The 27,506-nt window shown below is 43.0% G+C and overlaps 1 protein-coding gene across 3 annotated transcripts in view; it reads right to left on the bottom strand.

Annotated features, from left to right (window-relative positions):
* The window catches only part of LOC140481083 (uncharacterized), a 34,262-nt gene extending 18,640 nt beyond the window's left edge, over positions 1-15,622 (bottom strand). The window contains exons 1-3 of one of the 3 annotated variants that reach the window (XM_072576746.1): positions 15,449-15,622; positions 4,600-4,734; positions 2,606-2,783 (exon numbers count right to left, since the gene is read on the bottom strand). In XM_072576746.1, the coding sequence (XP_072432847.1) occupies positions 2,606-2,783; positions 4,600-4,716 (295 nt within the window). In that variant the 5' untranslated portion in view covers positions 4,717-4,734; positions 15,449-15,622. Of the gene's footprint in view, positions 1-2,605; positions 2,784-4,599; positions 4,735-15,007; positions 15,429-15,448 lie in introns of those variants that run through there. The other 2 variants (XM_072576727.1, XM_072576736.1) reach the window with 2 other exon arrangements.
* Positions 15,623-27,506: the final 11,884 nt, after the last annotated feature.

Raw genomic sequence — 27,506 nt, 5'->3', positions numbered from 1 at the left:
TTTGGTGTCATCTACAAACTTACTAACTGTACCCCTTATGCTCGCATCCAAATCATTTATATAAATGACGAAACGTAGAGGACCCAGCACCGATCCTTGAGGGTCTCCACTGGTCACAAGATTCCAGTTTGAAAAACAACACTCCACCACCACCCTTTGTCTTCTACCTTTGAGCCAGTTCTGTATCTAAATTGCTAGTTCTCCCTGTATTCCGTGAGATCTAACCTTGTTCACCAGTCTCCCGTGGGGAACCTTGTTGAACGCCTTACTGAAGTCCATATAGATCACATCCACTGCTCTGCCCTCATCCATCCTCTTTGTTACTTCTTCAAATCTTTCAATCAAGTTTGTGAGACATGATTTTCCACACACAGGCCATGTTGACTATCCCTAATCAGTCCTTGCCTTTCCAAATACATGTACATCCTGTCCTTCAGGATTCCCTCCAGCAACTTGCCCACCACCGAGGTCAGGTTCCCTGGCTTGTCCTTACCACCCTGCTTAAACAGTGGTACCTTGTTAGCTAACCTCCAGTCTTCCGGCACCTCACCTGTGATTATCGATGATACAAATACCTCAGCAAGGGGCCCAGCAATCCCGTCCCTAGCTTCCCACAGAACTCCAGGGTATATCTGATCAGGTCCTGTGGATTTATCCACTTTTATGTGTTTCAATACATCCAGTACTTCCTCCTCTGTAATATAGACATTTTTCGAGATGTCACCATCCATTTCCCTACATTCTCTATCCTCCATGTCCTTTTCCACAGTAAACACCGATCCAAAATACTCCCCCATCTCCTGCAGTTCCACGCAAAGGCCGCCTTGCTGATCTTTGAGGGGCCCTATTCTCTCCCTAACAAAAGTTACCCTTTTGTCCTTAACATATTTGTAAAAACAATTTGGATTCTCCTTAAGCTCTGTTTGCCAAAGCTATCTCATGTCCCCTTTTTGCCCTCCTGATTTCCCTCTTAAGTATATTCCTACTGCCTTTACATTCTAAGGATTCATTCGATCTATCTTGTCTATACCTGACATATCTTCCTTCTTTTTCTTAATCAAATTCTCAAATTCTCAATCCAGCATTCCCTGTACCTACCAGCCTTTCCGTTCACCCTGACAGGAATATACTGTCTCTGGACTCTCATCCCATTTCTGAAGGCTTCCCAGTTTCCAGCTGTCCCTTTACCTGCAAACATCTGCCCCCAATCAATTTTTGGAAGTTCTTGCCTAATACAGTCAAAATTGGCCTTTCTCCAATTTAGAACTTCAACTTTTTGATCTGGTCTATCCTTTTCCATCACTATTTTAAATCTAATAGAATTATGGTCGCTGACACCTCAAGTCACCATCTTTTGGACTAACCACTAAAACTATGTAGTACTGAATGGAATAAAAAAGTGTTGATAGAATTAATATTTTAACTCCCAATGTACTAGGCAGATATATATTCGGTCAATTTGTTCATGTGACTAATGCTTTAGATACCTTAGAATGCTACATACTTAATAAGCATAATGCACCTCCGGACTTTCCAATTTAAAAGGAGAATGTCTGAAGGAAAGCAATGAAGAAGTGACAGATAAAATGTATATAGGTGGGGAAGCAAAGTAGGAAAGGAGAATTAGTGAAAAGAAGAAAACAAACAACAGGTTCAAAAGATACAGGGCAGCATATCAGAGAGACAGCTACAGACATTTCATGTGGGCAACAAGGGTTTTGCCAGCATTTTGAGAACCACAGGAAAATTCACACCATTTCCGTGGGGTCAACGTTCAACCTCCAGTCGGGATTCGGACATCTAGAGGAATAAATTGTGCTTCTCGAGCGTTAAGAGTTGTTAACCAAAGGGTCTAATCATACATGCCACTGGCTTAACAGCATGTTTGTTGAGCACTAATTCCTTCTTCAGAGTCTTAGAAGGGGGCTTGTGGGAGCTGTTATACGTGGGAGGGGACATTTTGATTCTGGGTGAAATGGAGAAGTTTTGGGGGAGATGGAGAAATATGGGCTAAGGAGAGGTTGTGGGGGGAGAGAGGTCATTAGGAAAAGGGGTTGGGTAGGTTGGGGCATGAGGACGGAGCATTCAAGGGAAGTAGGGTGTCAGGGGAGGTGGGTAAAGTTTTAGTGAAGGAGTCAGGAGAGTTGGAGGGCGGGGAATGAAGGGAAACAGGCATCAGGAGAGGCGTTGGGGACACAGGGGAGAGAGCGCTTCAAGGAGCAAAACAGTTTGCTCCAAAGTGGTACAGACTGAGGCAGATTGTCAACCCCTGCAAAAAACATGTGTGACTGTTTTAATCTTCAGTGCATGACCATGTTTTTTATACCCACAGGACTGAAGTGAAACAATGTTGAATGAGGTAACTTAAAATGGGAATTTACTGTATTCCCGTTTTCAAAAACTACAATGTTAAGCATAAATCCTAAATAAGGGCCTGTTGTAGCGCAGTGGTAGAATCCCTACCTTGGAGCCATCAGACCCAGGTTCAAGTCCGACTTGCTCCGGCAGTGTATCATAATATCTCCGAACTTGGGAATTAGAAAATATCTAAAATCCAAATAAAAATGCAATGTTTTAAGATACGAATCACAGCAAATGTACTTACTTTTTGGAGCTAAACATTCAAGTTTGTGTTCCAAAATGGCTGCAAGATCATTGTATTCTTTGTTCCGTAGTGCGTTTATCAATTCCCTTTCCCAATTCCGCCGTCTTCTAACAAAATCCAAAAAAAGAGGTACAGCTGCCTCATTTCCTTCGTATCTGGCTTCGGCTCGTATTTTCTCCTAAACAAGTGAAAGGAGTGCTTGTTGTTTGAAATGTATGGTTCAGGAGAGAGTTTGGAAAATCATCCTTTATTTTCCATCCCACTATGAGAAATCCTCGAATTTTCATCTCTATTCTCACCTTTACTCTTTAAGTTGCACAGCTTTTCATTCTCCGTTGTATGCATTTCCTTTTACTTTCTTTCCATCACCACACTGCCACTCTTTTTATTTCAAAAGAACAATTTCTATTAAAGATTTGGAGATGCCGGTGTTGGACTGGGGTGTACAAAGTTAAAAATCACACAACACCAGGTTATAGTCCAACAGGTTTAATTGGAAGCATTAGCTTTTGGAGCGACGCTCCTTCATCAGGGGGTTGTGGAGGACACAATTGTAAGATACAATTCTATAAATTCTGTGTCTTATAATTGTATCCTCCACAACCACCTGATGAAGGAGCAGCGCTCTGAAAGCTAATGCTTCCTGTTGGACTATAACCTGGTGGTGTGTGATTTTTAAAATTTCTATTAAGCAACTTTTAAGTTGTACCACTCAAACTCATCAAATGAGGATGCCATTCAGCAGGTTGGTAACTCCGCAAAGGTTTGGATAAAAGGTGAGTGGGTGGGGGTTGTGATAGGTTGGACCATAGGGAATTTGAAAATGACACAGTGAAGTGATTTGGCTGAAGTGCTTTTCCCAGTGCAGGATGCAGAAGCTGTAGGGAGTCTCCGTGTCTTATGAAGTGGAAGTGTGAATAAATCAAATGCAATAATTTAATATTTCTTACATTCCAATCAGAGGCAAGTTACATAGGGGTGGAAATTGAAGCTCAAGATCATGGTCCATCTTCCAGCTAGAAATAGGTGACAAACCTTCCATTTCCAGCAGCCTCCAGCACAAACTTACTACCTGCCATGGATGATTCTAGCCTTTGAAGATCAACAGCTAGCGGCCAGACAGATGAGATACCCAGGAGGCCAAGAGCAGAGGCTAAAACTGGGGCACCAAGGAGGTGAGTGGGACAGGATCACTGCAGCCAGTTGAGCAGTTTCTAGGGACAGGGACAGAGGAATTGTGGACAGCATTGAAGGGAAGATCCCAGTGGATGTAGGAGTCCTTGCTGCTGGGGCATAGGGTGCCTGATCAGGTGCCCTGCCCTACAATTAATTCTGCAGGACAGACCACAACATTATTCCTCAATAGTAGAATAGATATTTTCTAATCAACCTGTACAGAGATGACATCGAACCCCGTGAAACAAGTGGAATTTGAATCCTAACCTCCTGACTCAGAAGTACTACTATATGCTATAAGAGCTTTGCACTGGAATAATGCCAATATTTTCAGGACAAAGTCCTTGAGTTACCTTTTATTGATTGCTGAAGGGCCTCAAATCAGTCTCAAAGTGGGGATGGCTCCCTCAACTTGCCTGAGTGCAACTAAATCAAGGGATCAAGAATACCACAGGCATCCCATCTCATGGCTTACTGTCTAATGATACAACCTTCCTGCCTTTTGGATGGGGAGGGCATTAGGGTGAGGGGAGGAACTGGAATTTTAAGTCCTCCTGTAATGTTTTTAAATCATGCCTTGTGAAACTGTTATTGTATGATCAAAGTAAGTCTTCAAATTCCAGCTCTCATACTTCCACAAACAAAACAATTGCTCTAAGCACAACTAAGCAAACAATTTTCAATGTAACAAGGGTAAAAGTTACATTTTCTATATTAAGAAGTTTGGATAAAGCAATGTTGAACTAACAAAACTGATATCATCTTAGATCCAAATAAATGTGCAGCAAAACCTTCTTTTGCAATAGAAGTGAAGTTACCTGGTCCATCTGAGTAAGGCAAGGAAGATGTGGTAACAATTCCACTGTGTTAATTTTTAAAAACTCTGTCATTCTCCCTCTTATGTACTTGTATAGTTCATCACTCACATACGACATCGTGATTGGTTTTTAAACCTTAAAAGAAAACAGTACAGTTTAAAGGATTATCCCTTGGTCCTTAACTCCTAATGCGAAATAAAACTACAGGTTGATAGGATAGTGAAGGCGGCGTTTGGTATACTTTCCTTTATTGGTCAGAGTATTGAGTACAAGAGTTGGGAGGTCATGTTGCAGCTGTAAAGGACATTGATTAGGCCACTGTTGGAATATTGTGTGCAATTCTATCGGAAGGATGTTGTGAAACTTGAAAGGGTTCAGAAAAGATTTACAAGGATATTTCCAGGGTTGGAGGATTTGAGCTCTAGGGAGAGGCTGAACAGGCTGGGGCTGTTTTCCCTGAAGCATCGGAGGCTGAGGGGTGACCTTATAGAGGCTTATAAAATCATGAGGGGCATGGATACGATAAACAGACAAAATCTTTTGCCTGGGGTGGGGGTGTCTGGAACTAGATGGCATAGGTTTAGGGTGAGAGGGGAAAGATATAAAAGGGACCTAAGGGCAACTTCTTCGCGTAGAGAGTGGTGTGTGTATGAAATGAGGTGCCAGAGGAAGTGGTGGAACTTGGTACAATTACAGTATTTAAAAGGGATCTGGATGTGTATACGAATAGGAAGAGTTTAGAGGGATATGGCAAAATGCTGGCAAATGGGACTAAATTAGATTTGAATATCTATGACTCCATAAATCATGACTGTCAAGGCAAGGCAGATCAGCCTCAAATTTGAAAACAAAGCAGCACCAAGTCCTGTAAGTTTTTATTATGTGCATTTGAATTGAGAATCATGATATCAGACCTGACACCAAACTCTTAATTTATCAGGCTCAGCTCTCTCTACTCTTCACTCTCATGCTGAAGCTTGGGTAATTTATAAATCTTATATCAAGTCCAAAATCATCAATACTGCCTCACAGTTACCTTGTAAATTCAGTGAGAGAAAATAAAATAATAATGTTAAGCATCGTGTGAGGATATCTCACATTAGCTGAGATGGACACTTTGTCAAAACTGTTTGAATGGTTCTCTACTTAAAACTATGTCAGGGCGTCCATACACATAAAAGTCAAAGAAAATGCTGCAAAGCCAATTTCAAAGCCTCAATGAAAGTCTGCTGTGCGAAAATTAACACATGGGAAGTGCATGACCAATTACAGCAAAAATGGTGTCAAGATCTCCTAACAACAGGAGTAACCACTCTGTTAGGAAGAGAGAGGGTAGATGGTAGAGCTAACAATCCAGTGCCTTGACTGCCGACAACTGATATCTTCACTGAGAGAATGCAAGCCTAAGATGAGGCTCACAAGTCACTCTGTGAATGACACAAACACTGACACCTCACTTCCAGCTGACCAGCCCCAAGAAAGAACTGTTCTCCACAGATTGTTCAACATGATGATGCATGTTAATATCTGAGATTACAGAAAACTTCCAACTAGTCAGATTACTTCCAATCTTACATCAATGCTGGGAGCAGATTTTTGCATATTTTACTCACAATAGAAGAACAAGAATAGGCTATTTGGATCTTCAATCAGATCTTGGCTGATCATATACCCATCTTTGCCCTAGATCTCTTAGTATATTTGATAATTAAATCCACCTCAATTGTAAAATGTAATATCTGATCTGGCATCAGTCTTCCACCACTCGATGCGAGAAAAAAGTCTTTCCTGGTTTCACTGTGTAAAGTATGGTTCTAATTTTTTGACTGTACCTAAATTCCCCAACAGGCAGAGGCAGGATTCCCTCAATGTTGTATAGAGGTAAAACGTATTTCCCAAAATCAGTTCGGCTGGAAATATAAGTACAATCTCAGCTACTGGCAGGAATAACAAGATCATTCTGTATGACAACTGAAAAATCAAGTGCAGACTCTCTGCTCTTTGTTCTTTCTTCCCAAAGATCACATCAATTCATTTTGATGAGGTGCAACCTCTGAACAAACTTACCCATGCAAATAAAACCTTGAATTTTTACCGAACATCCAATCATGCTGCTCAATTTCAATTAGCGTTTGCATACATTTTGGAAGTAAAAATATAACAGATCGTATATAGAAGAAAGAAATGGTAGTTTAATTTGCCTTTCCAAACATTGAAGACCATCCTGGTGAAAGCAAGTTGCACGCTGTAAGCCAAGAACTAAGCAGGAAGATTTGACAAGCCCCTCCCTCTACTCGACATTCACAATTACTGGACTTAATTTTATTTGATGGTCCCACATTGTGGGAGGTCACTAGTATTTGCAAAGATGTTTTAACTTAATGACAGTAGGAGAACATTTAGGAGAGTGATGATATCATTTTGGCTAGAGAAAATGGATAATAAGCAAACCAATGTAAGACTAATTAATTTGGAGAAAATCCAGTTCAATAGGGTAAGAATGGATCTGTGCCAAATAAATTGAAATCAAAGAATTACAGGCAAAACAGCAACTAAACAACAGGCTGCCTTTAAAGAAGAGATAGGTCAGGCACAGTGTAAGTTTATTCTCATGAACTTTAGGAAATGGACAGCAATCAAATTTATAGCTCCTTGGATCACAGAAGAGATAGAGACTAATCTGAAGCAGATAAATGAATATTCATGAGAGGTGGTAGATACATAATACAATTGACAAATCAAATCCAATACAAAAAGGTTCAGAGAGGAATTGAGAAAGCAAGCAACATAAACAGAGGATTGAGAATGAAAAGAAACTGAGAGGTAAAAGTGGATCCAAATGTTTTTGAGGATACAGAAAGAGGATTTACTTAGAAGCAAGGAACATGCCTGAAGTGCTAAACCAACACTTTACATCTGTTTGTACCAAGGAAGGTGATGCTGCCCAGAGGAGTAAGATCAGACAATTTATAGGTTTAAGATTGATAAGAAGGAGGTATTGGATACACTGTCTGTAGTTATGGTTGATTCAACACTAAGATGGATCCAATAATCGAGAGAAAGGAGTGGAGAAATTTCAGAGGCATATGTCATACTTTTCCAATCCTCCACAGATATTTGGGTGATGATAGAGGTCTAGAGAATTGCAAATGTTAAAACCTCATTCATAAAAGGATGTAAATATAAGCTTAACAATTACAAGCCAGCCATTTTAATTTTTGTGGTGGAAATGCCTTTGTGACAAAATTAATTGTCACTTGGAAAACATAGACTGACGAATAACCTACAGTGTGATTTTGCAGAGCTTGCTGTTAGAACACCTACTCTTTCTAATATACATTAACGACCATGGCCTTGGTACACAAGGCACAGTTTTAAATTTGATGGATGTGTATAAAGCCATGAGTAGGCAGGGAGAAACTGTTCCCATTGGTGGAAGAACTAGGAACTGGATAGTATAGAGTTAAGATAAGTGGGAAAAGAAACAATAATAACAGAAAACCTTTATGCAGCAAGTGATTGCGATCTGGAATGTAAGGCTTGAGAATGTGGTAGAGGCAGATTCATTTATCATTATCATCAGCAGAGGTGAACCATACATTGATTCCTGAGGCTTCAGCAACTACAGAAAAGGAAAAGAGTACTTGGGAAGCGGTCCACACTTCTCTCCAGCTCTCAGACTCTAAACTAAAGGAACTTCTGGGGAATCTGAGGACTGAAATAAGATGATAATTGCCGAGAATGTGAGGAAGAGGTCCACAGTCTCAGAACAAGTATGTAGCTGAGGAAGTGCTCAGCAAAGGCGTAGTCTTTTGAATTTGAGATACACTGCTATGTGACATTCAAGAGGACAAAAATGATATGTCTATCTGTCCTGTGGATCAGTCTGTGGCTGAGGCCAAGAGTTATTGACAATGCTAATGGTGCCTGCTCTTCACGTTCCTTATTAGTGTAAAGCTTCACCAGCTGCTGCCATGCTGCACTGAAGATTGACAGCAGTGGAAAGGACATCAAAATGAGTCACATCCATTATAGATGACTTGCAGCAAAATGGAACTCACCTGTCAAGTAGCAAAAACGTACTCAAACAAACTGCAGTGATCTGCAGCCTCTTGTCCAGGCAGGGTTGCAGTTACCTAATTTCACTGTTTAAAGGAGCTCAGCCTGTTTTAATGAACAATGATTCCCTGCTTTGTCCAAACCTGGCTGACTGTAGAGTGCACTCAGCCTTGGGAAACCTGTGCACTAGCTGTTAATGCAGAATGCTAAGTCAATTGAGTACTTAAATATTGAAAAGTTACCCAACATCTCTGTGGTGCAAGAGAGGTGGCTGCCTACACATCCACATGGCAAGACTAAGATGTGGTCAGAATCCTGTTGGGTTCCTGACATGACCCAATTTTTCAGGCTATAACCCCTGTCCACACCAACTTTCCCATGACAGTCAAAACTCTCCCCAATATCTTTTAATATTACCATCAATTTGGAAGATCTTCCTCCCCAAAAGAATTGCCTTTGTTAAAATTACTTCATGGAATGTGAATATCACTGGTTAGGCCAACATTTATTACCCATCCATAGTTACTCTTCAGAAAGTGGTCGTGAGATGCCTTCTTGAACTGCTGCAGTTCACTTAGTGTTAGTCGACACAAAATGCTGTGAGGGAGGGAGTCCTATGATTTTAACCCAGTAATACTGAGGGAATAACGATATATTTCCAAGTTTGGATGGTGAATGGCTTGGAGTGGAACTTGGTTTTCCCATATATGTGTTGCGCTGATCATGCTTGGTGGTAGGGATTATGGGCTTAGAAGATGCTATCTCAGGAGCTTTGATGAATTTCTACAGGATAACTTGTAAATGGTTCACACTGCTATAACTGAACATTGGTGATGGAGGATGTGAATATTTGTGGATATGCTGCCAATCAAGTGACTGCTTTGTCTTGGATAGGGTCAAGCTTCTTGAGGATTGTTGGAGCTGCATTCATCCAGGTAGGTCAGGAGCAGTCCATGATATTTCTGACTTGTACCTTGTAGACAGAGGACAGGCTTTTGGAGTTTGGAGTGGGGGGGGCGCGGGGAAGAGGGAGGCGGAGAAGAAATGTGTAGAGGAATAGGAGGTCAGAAGTTGAGTTACCACGAGTTGCAGGATTTCTGGCATTTGACGTGCTCTTGTAGCCACACTATTTGTATGGCTAGTCGAGTTGAGTGTCTGGTCAATGATAATCCCAAGGTGTTGGCATTCAGGAAATCAGTAATAGTCATGCCACTGAATGTCAAAGGATAAGAATTGATTTGTTTTGGAGATGTTCACTGCATGACTCTTGTGTGGTGTGAATGTTTCTTGCCACTTGTTAGTCCAAGGCTATTGTCCAGATCTTGCTGCATTTGGAAATAGCTGTTCCAGCATCTGAGAAGTCATGATTGTGGAATCATTGGCAAACAATCCAGCTTCTAACCACGATAAGGAAATGTCATTTATGAAGCCATTGAAGATGTTTGAATCTTTTGGCCCCAACTCCTTTCCGTGGCAGTGAATTCCACAGGCTCATCACCCTCTGGGTAAAAAAAAATGTCTCCCCCATATTCTTAGACTGTGGCCCCGGTTCTGGACTTTGTCGTCATTGGGAACATTGTTCTTAGAGTCATAGAGATGTACAGCATGGAAACAGATGCTTTGGTCCAACCCATCTATGCCGGCCAGATACCCTAACCCAATCTAATCCCATTTGCCAGCACTTCGCCCATATCCCTCTAAACCCTTCCTCTTCATATACTCATCTAGACACCTTTTAAATCTTGTATTTACCCTGTCAGAATTGTATAGGTTTCTATAAGATCATTCTTCTCAAATTCCAGTGAATATAGTCCTAAATGATCCAGTTTCTCTTCCTGTCAGTGCTGTCATACCAGGGATCAGTCTGGTAAAACTTTGTTGCACTCCCCGCATATACAGAACATCCTTCCTTGGAGATGCTATCTGACTAACTTAACTGAGTTTTGTGAAACGGTGATTGCATATATTGATGACAGTAGTGCAGTTAATGTGGTTTATATTGACTTCTGGTATAACAAACAAGGACAGGACTTACACAGTTAATGGGAGGGCCCTGGGTAGTGTCTTTGAACAGAGAGACCGAGGGAATTCTTTGAAATTTGTGTCACATGTCAACAGGGTGGTTAAGGTGGCATTTAGCACTCTTGCCTTCATTGCTCAGACCACTGAGTATTGGGAATTGGAATTTCATATTGAGGTTGTACAAGATGTTGGTGAGGCCACATTTGGAATATCCTGTACAGTTCTGGTAGACATGTTGAAGGAAGAATATTATTACATTGGAGAGGGTTCAGAGAAGACTTACTAGGATGTTCGAGTTAGAGGGAAACGCTGGAGCATAGGAAGTTAAGGGGTAACCTTAGAGGTTTAAAAATGTTGAGTATAGATAAGGTGAATCGCAAAGGCCTTTCCCCTATGATGAAGGAATTCAAAATGAGGGGGCATATTTTTAAGGTGAGACGAGAAGGATTTAAAAGGGATCTGAGGGGCAACTTTTTTCATACAGAGGGTGGTTTGAATGTGGAATGAACTTCCATGGGATGTGGTAGATGCAGATATAGTTACAAAATTTAAAAGAAATTTGGACAGGATACATGAATAGGAAAGGTTTAGAGGGCTTTGGGCCAAACACAGGCAAGTGGGAGTAGTTTAGTTTGGGAACTTGGTTGGTGGCAACAAATTGGACCAAAGGGCCTGTCTCCGTGCTACATGACTCTATGATATCAGTAAGGCCTTTGACAAGAACCCACATGGAAGGCTGGTCCAAAAAGATAAGAGCCTATAGACTCCAAGGCAAGTTGGTAAACTGGATCCAAAACTGACTTATAAATAGGAGGCCAAGAGTGATGGTGGAAGGTTGTTTTTTGTAATTGGAGGTCCACAATCAGCAAGTACCACAGGGATCGGTGCAGGGATTCTTGCTGTTAGGTATGTACATTACAACTTGGGTGTGAATACAGACAGGATTAGCATGCAGATGACATGAAATTTGATAGTGTTATTGATGGCTACAATCTGATATTGATCAACTGTAAATTGGGCAGAGCAATGGCACAAGAAATTTCATCCTGGTAAGGTGATGCATTTTGCAAGGTCTAATAAAGGAAAGGACACAAAATAAGTAGATTCCTAGGGAGTACTGAGGAACAAAGGGATCTTGGTGTAAAACTCCATAAATCCCTGAAGGATTCATTACAGATGACTAGTGGTGACGAAGGCATATGAGATGGTTGCCTTCATTAGCTAGGGCGTAGAACATTGGAGCAACAAAGTCTTGTTACAACATTAGTTAGGCCATAGAATACCACATGCAATTCTGGTCACTACACAACTATGATGATACAACTGCACTGAAGAGGATGTAGAGGAGATTCCCACCTGGATGTTGCCTGTGATAGAAAGTCTCAGTTGTGAGAAGAGTTTGGATGGGCAGGATTTGTTTTCCCTGGAGCAGAGGGGAGACTCTGATTGAGATATACCAAATTCAGAGAGGCACAGACAGGGTAGATGATAAACATGCCTGCCATGGTGAAGAGATGCTTATGATCAGAGAATGGAAATGGTTCAGGAGGTCTGAGAAAGTTTATTTCACCCAGAGTGGGAGAAATATGTAGAGTTATGCAGCACAAAAACAGCCTCTTTGGCCAAACTTATCTATGCTGACTTGAATCCCTAAACTGAACTAGTCCCATTTGCCTGCATTTGGCCATATCCCTCTGAACCTTTCCTATCCACATACCTGTCCAAATATCTTTTAAATGTTGTAATTGCAGTTTACTCCATACACACACCACCTTGAGAAAATGTTACTCCTCGGGTCCCTCTCACCTTAAACCTTTGGATATATGACCTTGGATATTCACCCTGTGCTCCTCATGATTTTATAAACCTCGATAGAGTTACTCCTCAGCCTCCTATGCTCCAGGAAAGAAAGTCCCAGCCTATCCTTATAACCCAAACAAACAGTCTTGGTAACACCTTTGTAAAAGTTTTTTTTACACCCTTTCCAGGTTAATAACATCCTTCCTATAGAGGGTGATCATAATTGTACACAATATTTCAAATGTGGCCTAATCAACATCATGCACAACTATAACATGGTGTCCCGACCCCTACATTCAGTGCTCTGACCGAAAAAGGCCAGCATGCTAAATGCCTTCTTCACCACCCTGTCTACATGGCACTTCCGAGGAACTAAGCACCTGCACGAGGGACAATGTAAGGTGCTGCATGAGTGTGTGCTGGAGTCAGGTACTTACATAACAATTTAGAAGCAATTAGATGAGCACTTAAAATGACAGGATATAGTAGGCCAATGACCAAATGTAGGTAAATGGGATTAGTGTAGTTGGGTATTTGTTGGGTAACATAGACATGGTGGACTGAAGGAGGCTGAAACTGCACACAATATGAAATCCCTATAGTGAAGAAGTAGGTCATTCAGCTCATCAAGTCCACACTGACCTTCCAAAGAGCATCCCACCCAGATCTGCCTCCCCCCACCCTTATCCTATCCCTGTAACTCTGCATTTCCTATGGCAATTCCACCTGGCCTGCACATCTTTGGACAGTGGGAGGAAACCAAAGCACCCAGAAGAAACCCACGCAGAAAAGAGGAGAACGTGCAAACTCCACAGAGTCACCAGAGGGTGGAATTGAACCCGGGTCCGTGATGCTATGGGGCAGCAGTGCTAACCACTGAGTCACTGTAGTGTTGTCCCTTGAAGTGGGTGTAATTCAGGAGAGTAGATTAAAGTGGTGCTGGAAAAGCACAGCAGGTCAGGCAGCATCCGAGAAGCAGGAAAGTCAATGTTTCGGGCAAAAGCGCTTCATCAGTCCTGATGAATGGCTTTTGCCCAAAATGTTGATTTTCTTCTCCTTGTATGCTGCCTGACCTGCTGTGCTTTTTCAACACCACTCTAATCCAGACTCTGATTTCCAGCATCTGCAGTCCTCACTTTCATCTTATTCCAGGAGTGGTCTTACCAAGGCCAACATACCTGCTTCACCACCACACTTGCTTTCAGCAATATGCGTACAAGGACACCTGGGTCTCATCCCATTTGCAATCTATTGCCATTCAGATAATAATCGGCCTTCCTGTTTTTGCTACAAAGTAGATGATCTCACATTTATTGACGTCATACATCATCTGCCATGCATTTGTCCACTTAACTTGTTCAACACTGATGCATCCACTCTCCTCCTCCAGCTTTGTATTATCAGCATACTTGAAGATATTAGTTTAATTCACTCATTTAAATTGCGACTAGCTGGTATCCAAGCACTAATCCCTGTAGTACCTCATAAATCGCTGCCTGCCTTTCAGAAAATGACCCATTTATTCCTACTCTTTGTTTTCCGTCTGTTAGCCAGTTTTTTTTAATCCATGTCAGTGGTATACTACCCCAAATCCCATGCACTAACCTCGACTACGTCAAAGAACAAGAGCAGCAAATGCTGGGAAATACGACCACTCTACAAATTGTTAAAGCGCAGGAGGAGGCAATACTTGCTCTAATATTGTGCATTACAATAATTATAAAAACAACAGATACTGACAAGCCACCTACTGGTCCAAGAGGTAATGCTGAATTTAAAACATTGATTCAAGAGATGAAAGACAAAATGGTGCCGATCTTTTGGAAATATTTCTAAAAATGCTCGGTCTCAGGCTCACTCAGCGTCTTTACCATCTCTTCAGAATGGATGTAAGTAATAGAAATTTAACGATTCTGAATGTCGTACCCAGTCATTGGCCCAACATGAAATACCGTACTGATGGCCCCTTTAAATTTACAATCTCGCAGGGATTTGATTTTCCATCCCTCACCTCCCCTACTCTCCAACCTTCAAATTTCTCCTTCAGTGGGATCTTTACAGCACTCCATTTTTCACATTTGAGCCGAGAAATACTTCTATCCTTCTTGGAATAGAATTTTTAAAAATACATCACGAGCCACTTGTGCAGACGAAAATATTTCAACGCCAGGAAGTCGTGTATAACCTCCAAGATGCAAGGCTTCAGTTTGTTTCTCCACTTCACAGACGGATTTAAATTTTGTACTGAACTATCGACACAAGTAAAACTATTTCATGTCACATACTTTGCTGCAAAACCTGAATGTAACTCCCTCCCTTCAAGGAACAGCTCGAGCAGAGCAGCATCACTACAAAGCGAGCACCAATACAAGGAACCCTCTGCAACATTCTTTAATTAGCGAAGGCTTGGTGCATTCAAAAACCTCCTAAACTTCCTTTTGCCCCGCAACAATGTTTTTTTTCAAAAACCGGTGGATTCATTAAGAACGAGTCGAGCGAAAAGCTTTAAACGAAAAGCAAGTCAGACCTGGCGATGAAAGTCTAACGAATGGTTGTGCCTTTACACTGTAGTTTGTCACAATTACTTGTCAGATTGCACCCCGATCTCCCGTGAATTCACCTTCAGTTTAAGGAGAATTCTGTCATCCTGCCTGCCGACTTCCGATCAGAAACACACTCAGTTAAAGTCGGCTATCCAATTCGACACCTGGGACATCATTCACGTTCCTGTCAACCTATTATTCTCTCCGTTCTTCAACATGTGGGCGGGACCTTCTGTTGTCACTGGCACCGACGCAGACACTGCATTGACTAAAGAGACAAAAACAAACCCTGCAAATGCTGGAATCCAAAGTACACAGTCGGGAGGTTGGAACATCACAGCAAGCCAGGCAAAACCAGGAAGCTCACTTTGCTGTGTTCTTCCAGCTTCCTTTACAGCTAAAGCGGTAAAAAAAAGGCGGCTCACCACCACCTTCAGAAGAGGATTTAGGGATGGGCAATTAATGTTGGCACAAACAGCGAGGCCCACATCCGAGTGGATAAAAAAAATTAGTCAGATGTTGAGCACAGTCTTGTCTTCCTGCCTCTGCGTGTGCTCAGTTCTTGAGCAGCGAGCAATTTCAACATTCCTGTCCTCTTGCTCATTGAGGCTGTTACGTGTTTAATTATCATCTCAGTCTGCCACTGCTGGTATTAGTTGGAAATACAAGCTTTTGTAACGCTGCTCTTTCATCAGGTAGCTACGTGAGGAAGGAGCGGCGCTCTTAAAGCGTATATTGCCAAATAAACCTGTTGGTCTATAACCTGGTGAGGTGTGATTTTTAACTTTGTACACCCCAGTCCAAAACCGTCACCCCCACATCATGCCTGCTGGTATTAACCCAGCTGCAAGCCAGCCTTTTGCAGTGCATTGTGCATCACATTCGATACTGCTTATTACCTCCTGGGCGGTGGTCTGGAGATCAAAGGCACTGGATCAAGACAGACTTGACATCTAGAAAGGGGACACTGTGCATCAACTAAATCAATAACACAGCTCCCCACCCCTGTACACACAGTACTTACAGGTATGACTTTAGTCGCTCTGGGATTCTGGCACCTGTCTCATCGACTCATAGACATTTACAGGACGGAAGGAAGGTCATTCATCCAAATGTTGATCAATAAAGATCTGACTACATTAATCCCATTGGTTTGGAGACCATGACAATGTGCGTGTAGTGCTTAAATGATTCTTTAATGTTACAAGAATTTCTGACCCAATCACCCTCTCAGGCAGTAAATTCCAGACTCTGGGTGAAAACAATGCTTCCTCAACTCTCCTCTTAATCTTCGACTTCTTCCTTTAAATCTATGCCCCCTTGTTATTGACCCCTCTACTAATGTAAAAAATATCTTCCACCCCATCTATGCCCCTCAAAATCTTATAAACGTCTATCAGATCCCCTCTCAACTTCCACTGCCTAACGTGAAACAACCCAGCCTATCCAATCTTTACTTGTATCTCAGGCTCACCAATCCAGGTGGCATCCTGATAAATCTTTTCTGATGCAATCACATACTTCTTAAAATGTGGTGATCAAAACTGCACACACTATTCCATTTGGAGGGACACAAGGTTCTTTAAGGTTTTTTCAAATATATAAAAACATATCAAAGGGTACACAGTACTCTAAAGCTAACAACACAGGTGACAGAAACTGGAACCCTCTCCTCCCTCTCCAAATTCTTCTCCAGGCGATGTCTTACCAGACAGGCAACACTGGGACTCCCAGTCATGGCTGCAGATAACTGTATCTATGTCCTGATTCTTTCCCCTACCACAATTACATTTCTTTCTTCTTCCCCCACTTGAATAGCTCCCGATACTAAGGTATTGTGGACAGTTTGTTCATCCTCCCTGCAGTTCCCACTCTTGTCAGTACAGTTTGCAAGTTGTGGCTGTTGGACTTTTGTAGGGGGTGAGATTCCTTGACTTTACCCTGTTGGGTCCTTATTTCAGCCTCACCTCCAGTCACACCCTCTTGTAATAAAACAAAGAACTGCAGATCAGAAACAATAACAGAAATTGCTGGCGAAACGCAACAGGTTTGGCAGCATCCATGCGAAGAAAGCATTTGACTCCGGTGACTCTTCAGAAGAACTCACCCTCCTGTCTCTAATAGACAATAGACAATAGGTGCAGGAGTAGGCCATTCTGCCCTTCGAGCCAGACCACCATTCATTATGATCATGGCCGATCATCCTCAATCAGTATCCTGTTCCTGCCTTATCCCCATAACCCTTGATTCCACTATCCTTAAGAGCTCTATCCAACTCTTTCTTGAAAGTATCCAGAGACTTGGCCTCCACAGCCTTCTGGTGATTAATTTTGTGGTCAGGATCGGGACTCTCGGAGGGTATGTTGCCTCCCCGGTGCCAGGGTCTGGGATGTTGCCAATCGGGTTTACAGGATTCTGAAGGGGGAAGGTGAGCAGCCAGAAATCGTGGTATATATTGGCACCAATGATATAGCCAGGAAAGGGATTGAGGATCTGAAAAGTGACTACAGAGAGTTAGGTTGGGAGCTGAAGAGCAGGACGAGTAGAGTAGAGATCTCAGGTTTGCTACCGGTGCCTCGAGATAGTGAGATGAGGAACAGTCAGCAAGTGCAACTTAACACGTGGCTGTGAGGCTGGTGCAGGAAGGAGGGCTTCAGACCATTGGGAATCTTTCTGGGGAAGGTGGGATCTGTACATGAAGGACGGGTTGCATCTGAACTGGAGGGGCACAAATGTCCGGGGTGGAAGATTTGTTCATGTGGTTCGGAAGGGTTTAAATTAGTTTGGCGGGGTGGGTGGGAATGCGAGATACACATCTGGGGGGGGGGGTTGTAGATTGGGGCGGCATGGTGGCTCAGTGGTTAGCACTGCTGCCTCACAGTGCCAGGGACCCAGGTTTGATCCCTGCCCCAGGCGACTGTGTGGAGTGCCTGTGTGTTGTCTGCGTGGACTTCCTCCAGGTGTTCTGGTTTCCTTCTACAATCCAAAGATGTGCAGGACAGGTGAATTGGTCATGCTAAATTGCCCATAGTGTTAGGTGCATTAGTCAGGGGTAAATATAGGGGGTGAGTCACTCTTCGGAGGGTCAGTGTTGACTTGTTGGGCCAAAGGGCCTGTTTCCATACTATAGGGAATCTAATCTAGATGGGGCAGTGACAGGATGTAATGAATCTATTGGGAAGAATTTTCATGTCATGAAACAAAATGTGGTTAAAGTGTGTCTGCTTTAATGCAAGGAGTGTCACAAATAAGAGTGATGAACTTAGAGCATGGATCAGTACTTGGGGCTATGATGTTGTAGCCATAACGGAGACGTGGGTTTCACAGGGGCAGGAATGGTTGCTAGATGTTCCAGGGTTTAGAACGTTTAAAAAGAACAGGAAGGGTGGAAAAAGAGAAGGGGGGTGTAGCATTGCTAATCAGAGAGTGCATCACAGCTACAGAAACAAAGGTTGTTGAGGGAGGTTTGTCTACTGAGGCAGTATGGGTGGAAGTTAGGAACAGCAAGGGAGCAGCCACCTCATTGGGGGTTTTCTACAGACCCCCTAATAGCAGATCCCCTATGAGAGATTGAAGAACTCATAGGCCGGCAGATTTTGGAAAACTGCAAATGTAGCAGGGTTGTTGTTATGGGTGATTTCAACTTTCCCAATATCGATTGGAACCGCCTTAGTGCAGATGGTTTGGATGGAGCTGTTTTTGTCAGGTGTATTCAGGAGGGTTTCCTTACTCATATGTCAGCAGACCGATGAGGGGAGAGGCCATTTTGGATTTGGTGCTCGGCAATGACCCAGGCCAGATGTCAGATCTCACAGTGGGAGAACACTTTGGTGACAGTGACCACAACTGCCTCACATTTACCATAGCCTTGGAGAGGGAAAGGAGCAGTTACCGAGGGAAGATATTTAATTGGGGAAAAGGAAATTATGATGCTATCAGACAGGAGTTGGGAAGTACAGACTAGGAGCAATTGTTTCACAGAAAGGGCACAGCAGACATGTGGAGACTATTTAAGGAGCAGTTGTTGCAAGTGATGTACAAATTTGTTCCTTTGAGACAGGTAAGAAGGGGTAAGATTAAGGAACCTTGGATGATGAGAACAGAGGAGCTTCTCATTAAAAGGAAGAAAGCAGCTTACGTAAGGTGGAGGAAGCAAATATCTAGCACAGCTTTAGAGGATTACAGGCTTGCTAGAAAAGAGTTCAGAAATGGACTGAGGAGAGCCAGGAGGGGGCACGAGAAAGGCTTGGCAGGAAGGATCAGGGAGAACCCAAAGGCATTTTACTCATACGTGAGGACTAAGAGAATGATCAGGGAGAAGGTAGGGCCGGTCAGGGACAGCGTGGAATCTGAGCAGATAGGGGAAGCCCTAAATGAGTTTTATGCTTCAGTTTTCAGTCAGGAAAGGGAGCTTGTTGTGAATGAGAACTTTGAGGAACTGGGAAATAGGCTTGAACAGATGAAGATTGATGAAGCTGGTGTGCTGGAAATTTGGCAAACATTAAGATTGACAGGTCTCCAGGGCCAGACCAGATTTATTCTAGGCTGCTAAGCCACTGGCGAAGATCTTTGCTTCCTCACTCTCCACGGGAGTCGCACTGGAGGATTGGAGAGAGGCGAATGTTGTTCCTCTTTTTCAAGAAGGGTAATAGGGAAATCCTTGGCAATTACAGACCAGTCAGTCTTACATCTGTGGTCAGCAAAGTTTTGGAAAAATTTCTGAGGGATAGGATTTATGACTATTTGGAAAAGCATAGTGTGATTAATGGCAGTCAGCATGGCTTTGTGAGGGGCAGGTCATACTTCACAAATCTTATTGAGTTCTTTGAAGAGGTGACAAGACAGGTCAATGAATGTCGAGCAGTGGATGTGGTGTACATGGACTTCAGCAAGGCATTTGACAAGGTTCCACATGGTAGGCTCATTCATAAAGTCAGGAGGTATAGGATACAGGGAGATTTGGCTATCTGGATTCAGAATTGGTTGGCTGACAGAAGGTTGTAGATGTAAAGTATTCTGCCTGGAGGTCAGTGTTGAGTGGTACCCCGCAGGGCTCTGTTCTTGGGCCTCTGCTCTTTGTAATTTTTATAAATGACTTGAATGAGGTGTGGGTTAGTAAATTTGCAGATGACACAAAGGTTGGAGGTGCCATTGATAGTATTGAGGGCTTTTGCAGGCTGCAGAGTGACATAGCCAGGTTGCAGAGCTGGGCTGAGAAATGGAAGATGGAGTTCAACCTGGATAAATGCGAAGTGTTGCATTTTGGAAGGTCAAACTTGAATGCTAAATATAGGATTAAATACAGGATTCTTGGCAGTGTGGAGGAATAGAAGGATATTGGTGTTCAAGTGCACAGATCCCTCAAAGTTGCCACCCAAGTGGATAGGATTGTTAAGAAAGCATATGAATTTTTGGCTTTCATTAACATGGGGATTGAGTTTAAGAGCTGTGAGGTTTTGCTGTAGCTCTACAAGTTGCTGGTGAGACCACACTTGGAATTTTGTGTCCAGTTCTGGTCGCGCTATCATAGGAAAGATACAAAGGCTTTGGAGAGGGTGCAAAGAAGATTTATCAGGATGCTTCCTGGACTGGAGGGCTTGTCTTACAAAGAGAGGTTGACTGAGCTCGGAATTTCCTCTCTGGAGAAAAGGAGGAAGAGAGATGACCTAATTGCGGTATACAAGGTAATGCGAGGCATGGATAGAGTCAATAGCCAGAGATTTTTCCCCAGGGCAGGATTGACTGGCATGAGTGGTCATAGTTTGAAGGTGTTAGGAGGAAGGTATAGAGGAGACATCAGAGGTAGGTCCTTTACACAGAGAGTTGTGAATGCGTGGAATGCGTTGCCGGCGGTAGTGGTGAAAGTAGAGTCATTGGAGACATTTAAGTGACTGCTGGACATGCACATGGAGAGCAGTGAAATGAGGGGTGCATAGGTTAGATTATTTTAATTTAGATTAGGAATATTCCCCAGTATAACTTCGTGAACCGAAGGGCCTGTTCTGTGCTGCACTTTTGTATGTTCCATATTCTATGTTCTAAGTTTAAATTACCTGAGGGGTGTGACTGTCCCCTGGAGCATAGTGCCAATGGAGCTTTCCCCTTCCCTGATATGGTGCAATGTTTGCAAAATGGACTCAAATTCCTCAACTCAGATCCAAAGTTCATTGAATTGTAAACACGTATTATACTGTCACTAGCTCTGACCAAAATCTATCCCTTTTAGTGCAATGGTGGTATTCTCCACATGAAGGTGGGACTTTGTCATCGAAGGACTGTGCAATAGTCAATCCTCCTGGTACTGTCATAGAAGATTACATTTGCTTCATATAATTTGGTGGTTGCAAAGTCAAGTACATTTCACCATTCAAACTGCTGCCCTCAGACATTAGTTTGGGTTTCTGGATTTCTATGACAGTGATAATACTACTCTCTTCCCAAAATGGTGGCTCAGTGGTTAGCACTGCTGCCTCACAGCGCCAGGGACCTGGGTTCGATTCCTGCCTCGGGTGATTGTCTGGGTGGAATTTGCACATTCTCTCCAAATCTGCACGGGTTTCCTCCGGGTGCTCTGGTTTCCTCCCACAATCCAAAGATGTGCAGGTTAGGTGGATTGGCCATGCTAAATTGCCCATTGTGCATTAGTCAGGGGAATGGGTCTGGGTGGGTTACTCTTTGGAGGGTCAGTGTGGACTTGTTAGACCAAAGGGCCTGTTTCCATACTGTAGGGAATCTAATCTAAATCTGAAAAAAAAAAATCAATGTTTCATCCCACTATTTCTGAGACAGAGTTCATATTCCATCCACCAACAGCAACAAAGCATTACCCTTGTCTGTGAGATTACCGGTCCATTGACATTGCCAAATTGCCACCGTCTCTATATATGGAATTATTTGTCATATGTTAATATTTAGACTATATCATCAGTGTGGTGCTAAAAAAAGAACAGCAGGTCAGGCAACATCCGAGGAGCAGGAAATCAACGTTTTGGGCATAAGCCTTTCATCAGGAATGAGGCTTGTGGGCCGGGGGAGCTGGGAGGGGGGTGGAGTGGGTCACGGAGAAAGCGATAGGTAAATGAAGGTGAGGGAGATGGTGATATGTCGGGGGTGGGGGGGGGGGGGGGGGGTTGGAGCGGATAGAAGGGAAAGTTAGTGGACAGGAGGGCGGTGCTGAGTTGGAGGCTTGGGACTGGGATTGTGTGGGGGGGAGGGGAAATGAGGAAACGGGTGAAATCCACATTTATCTTGTGTTGTTGCAGGGTCCCAAGGTGGAATATGAGGCACTCCTCCTCCAGCTGTCGGGTAGTAGCGGTTTGGCGGTGGAGGAGTCCCAGGACTTGTATGTCCTTGACGGAGTGGGAGGGGGAGTTGAAGTGTTCAGCCACGCAGCGTTGGGGTGGGTGGGTACGGGTGTCCCAGGGATGTTCTCTGAAACAATCTGCAAGAAGGACTCCTGTCTCCCTGATGTAGAGGAGACCACACCGGGTGCAACAGATACAGTAGATGACATTGGTAGAAGTACAGGTAAATGTCCATCAGATGTGGAAGTATCCCTTGGGGCCTTGGACGGAGGTGAGGGGAGGGGTGTGGGCGCAGGTTTTGCACTTCATTTGGTGGCAGGGCAAGGTGCCAGGAGTGGGGTGTGGGCTGGTGGAGGGGGCGGTCTGGGGGGTGGTGCCTGGGCCTCCTCCATCACCAAACCCTTATCATCCAGTGCCTGGAGAAAGAACACCTCATATTCCGCCTTGGGACCCTGCAACAGTTTCCTCATTTCCCCTCCCTCCCACACTCTCCCAGTCCCAAGCCTCCAAACCGGCACTGCCCTCCTGACCTGTCCATCAACTCTCCCATTTATCTGTTCCATCCCCCCGACTTATCACCTTCTCACTCATCTTCATCTACCTATTACTTTCTCAGTTATCTTTCCCCAAAGCCCACATCCTCCCCCCGCCCCCATTTATCTCTCAGTCCCTGGCCCATGAGCCTCATTCCTGATGAAGGGCTTTTGCCCAAAATGTCGATTCTCCTGCTCCTTGGATGCTGCCTGACCTGCTGCGCTTTTCCAGCAACACACTCTCAACTCTGATCTCCAGCATCTGCAGACCTCACTTTCTCCTGGACTACAATATCAGTGATGTTAGCGATATCAGACTTCATGGAACTAGAACCCTAATGTGGAAGGTTCTAGAAATGTCCTGCTTCTACCTGTCTTATAAATAATGTCAACAGTTATTAAAATTTCTTAGTTTTCACTTACACAGTTGCAAACTTTCTTCTGTCAAGAACACACAAATGTCAATCCTGATTGGGGAAGAGGAAACTATGATGCGATTAGACATGAGTTAGGAAGCATGGACTGGGAGCAATTGTTCCATGGTAAAGGCACTATAGACATGTGGAGACTGTTTAAAGAACAGTTGTCGCGAGTGATGAATAAATATGTCCCTCTGAGACAGGCAAAAAGGGGTAAGATAAAGGAACTTTGGATGACGAGAGCAGTGGAGCGTCTCGTCAAAAGGAAGAAGGTAGCTTACATAAGGTGGAGGAAGCTAGGGTCAAGCTCAGCTCTAAAGGATTACAGGCAGGCGAGGAAGGAGCTCATAAATGGTCTGAGGAAAGTCAGGAGGGGGCACGAGAAAGGCTTGGCAGAACGGATTAGGGAGAACACAAAGGCATTTTATATTTATGTGAGGAATAAGAGAATGGTCAAAGAAAGAGTAGGGCCGATCAGGGATAGCATAGGGAATTTGTGTGTGGAGTCTGAGGAGGTAGGGGAAGCCCTAAATGAGTTTTTTGCTTCTGTCTTTATGAAAGAAACAAAATTTGTAGTGAATGAAACCTTTGAAGAGCAGGTGTGTATGTTAAAATGGATAGAGATAGAGGAAGCTGATGTGCTGAAAATTTTGTCAAACATTAAGATTGACAAGTCGCCAGGCCCAGACCAGATTTGTCCTCGGCTGCTTTGGGAAGCGAGAAATGTGATTGCTTCGCCACTTGCAAAGATCTTTGCATCCTCACTCTCCACTGGAGTCGTACCTGAGGACTGGAGAGAGGCAAATGTAATTCCTCTCTTCAAGAAAGGAAATAGGGAAATCCCAGGCAATTACAGACCAGTCAGTCTCACGTCTGTCATTTGCAAGGTGTTAGAAAGGATTCTGAGGGATAGGATTTATGACCATCTGGAAGAGCATGGCTTGATTAAATGCAGTCAGCACGGCTTTGTGAGGGGCAGGTCATGCCTCACAAACCTTATCAAGTTCTTTGAGGATGTGACTAGAAAAGTTGATGAGGGTCGAGCTGTGGATGTAGTGTATATGGACTTCAGCAAGGCATTTGATAAGGTTCCCCATGGTAGGCTCATTCAGAAGGTCAGGAGGAATGGGATTCAGGGGAACATAGCTGTCTGGATACAGAATTGGCTGGCCAAAAGAAGACAGCGAGTGGTGGTAGAAGGAAAATATTCTGCCTGGAAGTCTGTGGTGAGTGGTGTTCCACAGGGCTCTGTCCTTGGGCCTCTACTGTTTGTAATGTTTATTAATGACTTGGATGAGGGGATTGAAGGATGGGTCAGCAAGTTTGCAGATGATACAAAGGTGTCGTTGACAGTATAGAGGGCTGTTGTAGGCTGCAGCGGGACATTGACAGGATGCAGAGATGGGCTGAGAGGTGGCAGATGGAGTTCAACCTGGATAAATGCAAGGTGATGCATTTTGGAAGGTCGAATTTGAAAGCAGAGTATAGGATTAAGGATAGGATTCTTGGCAGTGTGGAGGAACAGAGGGATCTTGGTGTGCAGGTACAAAGATCCCTTAAAATGGCTACCCAAGTGGACAGGGTTGTTAAGAAAGCATATGGTGTTTTGGCTTTCATCAACTGGGGGATTGAGTTTAAGAGTTGTGAGATCTTGTTGCAGCTCTATAAAACTTTGGTTAGACCGCACTTGGAATACTGCATCCAGTTCTGGTCGCCCTATTATAGGAAAGATGTGGATGCTTTGGAGAGGGTTCAGAGGAGGTTTACCAGGAGGCTGCCTGGAATGGAGGGCTTATCTTATGAAGAGAGGTTGATTGAACTCGGACCTTTTTCATTGGAGAAAAGGAGGAGGAGACCAGACCTAATTGAGGTATACAAGATAATGAGAGGCATAGATCGAGTCGATAGCCAGAGACTATTTCCCAGGACAGAAATGGCTAACACGAGGGGTCATAGTTTTAAGCTGGTTGGAGGAAGGTATAGAGGGGATGTCAGAGGCGGGTTCTTTACACAGAGAGCTGTGAGAGCATGGAATGCGTTGCCAGCAGCAGTTGTGGAAGCGAGGTCATTGGGGACATTTAAGAGACTGCTGGACATGCATATGGTCACAGAAATTTGAGGGTGCATACATGAGGATCAATGGTCGGCACAACACTGTGGGCTGAAGGGCCTGTTCTGTGCTGTACTGTTCTGTGTTCAATGTTCTATACAACAGTTTAATGATACTTAATTACATTTAATTATATGAGTAAGTGAATATGTTGAGGGGTTAACTGAAGAGGGTGAGAGGAAGCTTTTTTTCCTTTTACTTGGTCACTGGATGTGGTCATTGATGACACTTCTGGCCTGTTATTAAATGCCTTTGTGAATAAAGATGGTGGCGAGCTACATTCTCGGACTGTAGAAGCTTTCACAGGTGAAGGAAACTGAATCCCTCTCCTCCCTCTTCAGATTCTTCTCCAGGTGATGTTCTTACCAGACAGACAACACAGCCTTTGGGACTGTTTGAATATTATTACCCTTTTTGTCATTTGTAGCCATTTTTCTTTTGGTAAATGGACCCCTTATCTATTAAGTGTGTAAAACATATCAAGTTAATAGAAGGAAAATATTCTGCCTGGAAGTCAGTGGTGAGTGGTATTCCACAGGGCTCTGTCCTTGGGCCTCTACTGTAGATTCATATCAAGTTAAATTATTTTTTGCATATCTCCCAATGATCATCTGCGGATTTACCCATTGAGAGATAAGTCCTGTTCATGCCACTGTTCGATTCCACTGAAGTCAAACTTAGCTAAATCTCACTTATGTTTTATTTTTGCATCAGATTTCTAGCACGAATTGTAGTTTGATTTAGTTCGGAAGAAGAATCACTGGATGTGAAACACTAATTCTTGCTTTCGGTATGTGAATGCTGTCAGATCTGTGAAGTTTCTCCAGCAATTTCTGTTTTTGTAACAGTCTTATTTTTGTTCCCAGTAAGCTGCTTCATTTTTCAATAATTTAATCAGACCATTTATTAGTCAACATTTTTTAGGATATATCTACTGTGTATGAGTGTATTATGGCAGTTGGGTGGTCATTTTTGACTGGCATGGACTCAATGGGCCAAAAAGCCTTTTTCAATGCTGTATCGCTATGGCTGACTTTAGCTGACATTCATGAATCAATGTTTTCTTAAAAGGAATGGTGTAAAACATAACAAAGAATAGTGCAATTTTCTTGAGCAAGCTAATACCTTGTTTTTCATAATATAAGAATAAGATGGCAATTGTCCATTTCAAAATAATAATGGAATAAGTGCCAGAGTATTTCAGTTATTTCAATATTAATCATAAAACATTTTATACTTTCTAAAGGAATTGAATTTAGGAAAAACTTTCAGGTCATGCAGTCCTCATGACAGAATAATACGTACATTTGGAATTTGAGGATACTGGATCAGTCACAATTTTGTATTCATTCCAAAAGCTTGGCCATCTGCAAAATGGTGCATTCTAAAGCAACATTTGTCTAGATGATATGCAGATGTTTGAAGGTCGCTAAACTGACCCAATGACTTAAAATATTGAACATTGTAATGATCACAGTAAATATTTGTGCTGCATTGTGGAACCAAAAACACTGAAGTCAATGGCGAAGATAAGGGGAAGATTAAAACAAAAACAATAAGATCATAACATATGGGAGCAGAATTAGACCATTTGGCCCATCACATTTGCTATAACATTTGATTATTTCTAATATGTTTCTCAACCGAATTCTCCCATAAGCTTTGATCCTCTTATTAATCAAGAACCTATCTATCTCTGTCTTAAATACACTCAATGATTTGGATTCACCAGCCTTCTGCAGTAATGAATTCTATGGATTCACCATAGAAGAAATTCCTCCTCATCTCAGCTCTGAAGGGTCATTCCTTCATTTTGAGGCTGTGCCCTTGGCGCTTGGTCTCTCCTATTCGTGGAAACATCTTCTCCATGAATACTCTATTCAGGCCTCTCAGTGTTCTGTAAATTTCAATGAGATTCCTTCTCATCCTTCCAAGCTCCATCAAGTACAGAACCAGAGCATCAACCCCTCCTTATATGATAAGCCCTTCATCCTGGGATCATTCTTGTGAAAGTCTTCTGTACCCCCTCCAAGGTCAGCACATCTTTCCTGAAATAATAAGGCCCAAAACTGCTTGCAATATTCCAAATTTCATCTGACCATAGGTATATACGAAGC

The sequence above is a fragment of the Chiloscyllium punctatum genome, chromosome 1 (genome assembly GCF_047496795.1).
Source record: "Chiloscyllium punctatum isolate Juve2018m chromosome 1, sChiPun1.3, whole genome shotgun sequence".
Lineage (NCBI taxonomy): Eukaryota > Metazoa > Chordata > Chondrichthyes > Orectolobiformes > Hemiscylliidae > Chiloscyllium > Chiloscyllium punctatum.
This window is presented reverse-complemented; position numbering and strand designations above follow the sequence as displayed.